Raw genomic sequence first — 6,464 nt, 5'->3', positions numbered from 1 at the left:
CTACATTGAACAGTTTGATGAGAATATTTCAGATTGTATATGAAACTAGCACATTGTACCCCTTGATTGCACTAATGTACACAGCTATGACTTAACAATAAAAAAATAATTTATTCAACTGCACATTAATATTTCATGTACTTTTCTATGAATGTATTCTTATAATAAAAGGTATAAAAGATAAAAAAAAAAATGTCTTAACACAATAACTAAGAAAATGCCAGGAAGGCTATGTTAACCAGTGTGATGAAAATGTGTCAAACGGTCTATAAAACCAGTGTATGTTGCCCCATGATCACATTAATGTACACAGCTATGATTTAGCAATAAAAAGAAAAAAGAATAAAATTTCTAAAAAGACTCTGGGGATAAGGAAGGGAGGAGACAATAATCAAAAATTGTTGAGAAACTTTTCTAAACTTATGTAAAGAGTGTGTAAAGGAAAGCAAAAACAGAAGTGAAAAATAATGTAGGGCATTCAGAAAATGAAAAATAGACTGTTCCCTATTTAAGGCCCATGAACAAAGCAAGGTCTTCAGAGAACCTGGAGACCAGGGTTCAGGGTCGCCACCTCAGCCAGCCCAGCAGCATCTTCAACATCCACAATGGCCTTGCCCTTTTCTGTCCTGATGACCCTGGTGGCACTCAACAGCATGTCCATCTGCTCTCTGGGCTGTGATCTGCCTCAGTCCCACAGCTTGGGCACCAAGAGGGCCTTGAAAGTCCTGGCACAAATGAGGAGAATCTCTCCTTTCTCATGCCTGAAGGATAGAAGTGACTTTGGATTCCCCCAGGAGGAATTGGGTGGGAACCAGCTCCAGAAGGCTCAAGCCCTCTCTGTCCTCCATGAGCTGATCCAGCAGACCTTCAACCTCTTCAGCACAAATGACTCATTTGATGCTTGGAATAACCCTCTTCTAGACCAGTTCTGCACTGGCCTCTATCAGCAGCTGAAGGAGCTGGAAGCCTGTCTGTTGCCAGAGGTGGGAGTGGAAGAGACTGCCCTGATGAACGAGGACGCCATGCTGGCCGTGAGGAGCTACTTCCAAAGAATCGCTCTCTACCTGAAAGAGAAGAAATACAGCCCTTGTGCCTGGGAGGTCGTCCGAGCAGAAATCCTGAGATCCTTCTCTTTATCTACAAGGTTATAAGAAAGATTAAGGAGAGGAATGAGAGCTTTCCCAGCATGGTAACCATTCTCATTGACTGCTATACCATCTCACACATTTCATGAGTTCTGCCAATTCAAAGACTCTCATTTCTGCTATGCTTGTGACATGAATTGAACAAAATCTGTTAGATATTTTCAGGAGTGTTAAGCATCACTGTGTTCAACTCTAAAAGTACTAGTCCCTTACAGTTGACCATACTTATGTATTTATTTATCTATTTAAATATTTATTAAATTATTTATATGATTTAAATTATGTTCATAAAATATCATTCGTATCTTTATATTGTGGTTAATATAATAAAATGTATTCTTTATATTTAATCAATTTAGTATTTTATTTTGTTTGGTACATTTTTGACTTCAGAAAACTTCTTGTATTTTTATGTTCTTTTTAAAGAAACACCAAGTCTGATTGTGCAACCTGATTAAGAATCTATGATATACTGTAGATCGGGAAAAAATATTCACAACCTATTCATCTGACAAAGGACTAATATCCAGAATCTGAAGGAAATCAGCAAGAATAAAAACAAATAATTCTACTGAAATGTGTGGAAAACACATGAATAGAAATTTTTCCAAAGGTGATATATAAATGGCCAAACCACATTTGAAAAAAAAATGCTCACTATCACTAATCATCAGAGAAATTCAAATTAAAACAGTGAAATGCCACCTTATCCTTGTCAGAATGGCCATTATTAGTCAAAAAAGCATAGACTCTGGTGCAGATGTGGTGCAGAGAGTATGCGAGCACATTGTTGGCAGAGATGTAAATTAGCACAAGCCCTGTGGAAAACAGTGCGGAGATTTCTCAAAGAACTAAAAGCAGATATACTATTGGATCCAGAAATCCCACTACTGGGGACCTCCCCAAAGGAAAATAAGTCATTTTATAAAGAAGACACCTGCACTTGTATTTTTATTGCAGCACAATTCACACTTGCAAAGATACAGAACTAACCTAGGTGTCCATGAACTCACCAGTGAACTAAGAAACCTGAGAGGTGAGGGGGAAGGCTAAAAAATGTTGTGGGTCTTGGAATTAGAACATCATGTGCACCTAAAAACATGAACTAGCCAGTAATTTTGGCCACAACCTGGACAGTCATTAGTAAGAACATGCTAAAAAATGAAAAACTCCTGGAACAATCCTGGACAGGGAGCGTTGGTGAAGCCCAGACATATGGTCAGACTTGAAAGTCTTCCCCAGAGACAATTTAAGAATATTATTTGTTAATAATTGTATTTTAAGGAATGAGCCCTGTGATAATGATAACATGGTGAACAAGATATAGGCTTTTCTTCAAGAGGTTACTTGCCAAACAGGCCTAATAATTCTTTTCTCAAGAGGACAAATCCAGAGGCTGATGTGCAAAAAAGAGGATAAAAAAAGAGCCCAGGTCAGATATAAAATTTTCTTCTTACCAAGAAGAAAAACACTATTTATATAGGTTTGACTTTAAACTAAAAACTTTTCTTCTTTGAAAGTTCTGAATCTATTTATGTTGGAATCTGAAGTTTCTTGTGGAAAATTAAATTTTATTTGAGAAAATTTAATTGAGTTATTTAATTTTTTTTTTTTTTTGTAGAGGCTGTCTCACTTTATCGCCCTCGGTAGAGTGCTGTGGCGTCACACAGCTCACAGCAACCTCCAACTCCTGGGCTTAGGCGATTCTCTTGCCTCAGCCTCCCGAGTAGCTGAGACTACAGGCGCCTGCCACAACACCCGGCTATTTTTTTGTTGCAGTTTTGGCCGGGGCTGGGCTTGAACCCACCACCCTCGGTATATGGGGCCGGTTTTGTCACCCTCCGTAGAGTGTTGTGGCATCATATCTCACAGCAACCTCAAATTCTTGGGCTCAAACTATTCTCTTGCCTTGGCCCCCCAAGTAGCTGGGACTATAGGCGCCTGCCACAATGCCCGGCTATTATTAGAGACGAGGTCTTGCTCTGGCTCAGGCTGGTTTTCAACCTGTGAGCTCAGGCAATCTACCTGCCTCGGCCTCCCAGAGTGCTAGGATTACAGGCTTGAGCCCCTGTGCCCAGTAATTTAAATTATTGTTGTTGATGTCCTCTAATCTACTTAGAGAAAACATGAAAGGAAGCAAAAAAAAAAAAGTATATAGGAGCATTTAGAAAATGAAAAGTCTTATGTTCGCCATTTAAGAGGCATGCACAGAAAGGTCTTCAGAGTAACTGGGGCCAAGACACACACCTAGACACATCTCATTTAGGCTGCCAACTTTCTGAAGATCCCAGGTGCCCACCCTTTGATGATACTAATGGTGGGCTGCCTTAGGACCATGTGCCATGCCTCAGAGCCATGGTCGTCTTAGCAGGAAGACCTTGGTGCTTCTAGGCCAAATGAAGAGAATCTCCCCTTTTTTATCTCTGAAGGACAAGCAACTCCAGATTCACCCCTGATATGGTGGGTGGCAGCCAGTTGCAGAAAGCCCAGGTGGTGTCTGCAGATTAACAACTTCCTCCACACAGAGGCTTCTCTGCTACCTGGAACACGACCCTCCTGGTCAAACTGCACCCAGGACTTCACTAGCAGCTAGTACACCTAGAGATCTACCTTATGCAGAAAAAGAGGTCTGAAGAGTCTCTTGTGGGAAGCAAAGTCCTTAATCTGGACGCGAATAGGTACTTTAAGAAAACATATCTCTATCTGAAATACAAAAAATACAATGACTATGCTGGCAAATTGTCAGAGTAGAAGTCATGAGATAATTCTCCTCATCATCAAATTTGCAAGAAAGATTAAGAAGGAAAGGGATCTGGGAATTACGCTCTTTAATACATTGAGTTATATTTCCATGGGCTCAATCATTTTAAAGACCCTTAGCTATGCTTTAGTCATAGAATGAATGCAATGAGTTAAATTATTCAAAGTTGTTAAAATGATTGTCTCTAGGAGCATTCCTCTTTAAGAGATAGCTATGCTGATGTTAAGTGTCTATTCACATACTTGGGAGGGCTTCTGGTTTCCATTTTAACACATCACCAGCTTAAAGGTCATCAGAATGAATGCAATGAGTTAAATTATTCAAAGTTGTTAAAATGATTGTCTCTAGGAGCATTCCTCCTTAAGAGATAGCTATGCTGATGTTAAGTGTCTATTCACATACTTGGGAGGGCTTCTGGTTTCCATTTTAACACATCACCAGCTTAAAGGTCATCAGAATGAATGTAATGAGTTAAATTATTTAAAGTTGTTAAAATGATTGTCTCTAGGAGCATTCCTCCTTAAGAGATAGCTATGCTGATGTTAAGTGTCTATTCACATACTTGGGAGGGCTTCTGGTTTCTATTTTAACATATCGCCAGCATAAAGGTCATCACTGCTAGCTATTCTCATGCAACAATAAACACAAAAATGCTGAACAAACTGAAAAAATACAAGTAGTGTGTCCCTGGTATAATTTGTTTGTTTCTTGTCCAATAAGGTAACATCTGATTTTTAACTGGAAAGTAGACAATATATTTTACTTAGTTACAGGTATGTTTAGGTGCATTGCTTTCCATCTTGCTATTATTTTGTTTCTGTGGTTCTTGTCCATTTATTTCTTAATTTCCTCCCTTCTACTGGCCCAAATGACAATTTTTTAATGATTCCATTTTATCTCTATTATTGGTTTATTCGCTTTTTTGTTCTAATTTGAGTTTTTCCTTATAAAATGTCTACTGTACATTATTTCAGAGTATCAAATTCTACCTTGAAGTTATATGATGTAGATTTCCATTACATGTAAGAATCTTAAGCAAGTGTGTTTCAGTTGTTACCAACCCTTCCTTTGTGCTATTGGACAATAGTATCAGTACATGAGTTTTAAACTGCTGAATACATTGTTATTATTTTTGTAGTAAAACATCCCAATTCTCTTTATTGTTTTCTGGAGTTTTTAGTGTATGTATGATATTATTTTCCCCTCTACTTAAAGAATGTCTGTTAGCAATTCTTGTAGCATAGGTCTGGTCATAATGAATTCTCTCAGCTCCTGTTAACCTGACAGAATCTTTATTTTACTAGTATTTTTGAAGGATATATTTTCTTTTATTTCTTTCTTTCTTTTTTTTTTTTTTTAAGACAGTCTCACTCCATTGCCGTCAGTAGAGTGTTGTGGCATCACAGCTCATAGCAAAATCCATCTCCTGGGCTTAGGTGATTCTCTTGCCTCAGCCTCCCGAGTAGCTGGGACTACAGGTGCCCGCCACAATGCCCGGCTATTTTTTGTTGTAGTTTGGCTGGGGCCAGGTTCGAACCCAACACCCTCAGTATATGGGGCTGGCACCCTACCCACTGAGCCACAGGCACCACCTGATATATTTTCTTAATATAAAATTCCAGATTAACAGGTTTGGAGGGTTTTTTCCCTTTAGCTTTTAAAGGTACAATTAAATTAAAATCTAGTTTGAATTATTTTGAATAAGATGCCTGAAACATTCTTATCTCTCTTTGTATGATATATAACACATATTTTATCTTATATAAATATATACTTATCATATATTACATAAACCTACTTACAGATCTCTGCCTATCTATATATTTGCCTTCCAGCCCAACCAAGGGCATTTATTTTTTTTTATATTATATTTTCAAAGTATACAACATGTTTTGATACACTTATGTATAGTGCAATTTTTACTATATTTATGCTTGATTTATAACTGCTTTAACTTTTTAAATAACATTCTCACAATTTTATAATGTTATATTTTCAGTGACTTTTTATTGATTTGTGTTTATGCTGCTTGTGATCCACTGAGCTTCTTACAGCAATATGTTTATTGTTTTCATTTAATTCAGAAAATTACCTGCCATTATTTTTTCCTAATATTTTGGTTGACTCCTCTCTCTCGTGTCTTCTGGCCTTCCAAGAACATGAGACTCTCATCTCATTCTATGCTTCATTTTGGACAGACTCTGCTGTTGTGCTTTCAAAGCTACTGATCTTTCCATCTCTAAATTTCCATTTCAGGTATTGCATTTTCTACCTCTAAAAGTTCATATTAGTTTTTGTTTATGTCTTTTACTTCTTCTCCTCACTGTACCTTTAGGGAAAAAGTCAAATTAGTTGTTGACCTCAAAATTTTTTTCTTTATCCCAAGGTAAGAGCTCTGAGCTGTGTGCTCAGTGTCTGTAACTGGCACTCTGTCTATTTATTTTTGCTGGTTTTCTAGTTGTTTAGGACACATTCAAGCCTTGTAGTACATCACGACTAAAAACATGTACTGTACTAATTGACTTGCAAACTCTATTCTTATTTAATTCTGTGTGCTA

The 6,464-nt window shown here is 37.6% G+C and overlaps 1 protein-coding gene across 1 annotated transcript; it reads left to right on the top strand.

The window, feature by feature from the left end:
• Window positions 1-605: 605 nt before the first annotated feature.
• LOC128566389 (interferon alpha-5-like) lies at window positions 606-1,151 on the top strand. Its single transcript, XM_053563266.1, has one exon. The coding sequence runs from the start codon at window positions 606-608 to the stop codon at window positions 1,149-1,151; it is 546 nt and encodes a 181-aa protein (XP_053419241.1).
• The last annotated feature ends 5,313 nt before the right edge of the window (window positions 1,152-6,464 follow it).

Source organism: Nycticebus coucang, chromosome 2 (genome assembly GCF_027406575.1).
Source record: "Nycticebus coucang isolate mNycCou1 chromosome 2, mNycCou1.pri, whole genome shotgun sequence".
Taxonomy (NCBI): domain Eukaryota; kingdom Metazoa; phylum Chordata; class Mammalia; order Primates; family Lorisidae; genus Nycticebus; species Nycticebus coucang.
This window is presented reverse-complemented; position numbering and strand designations above follow the sequence as displayed.

Coding starts and splice junctions, on each gene's coding strand:
- LOC128566389 (XM_053563266.1), top strand. CDS start 606: ATGGCCTTGCCCTTTTCTGTCCTGATGACCCTGGTGGCACTCAACAGC.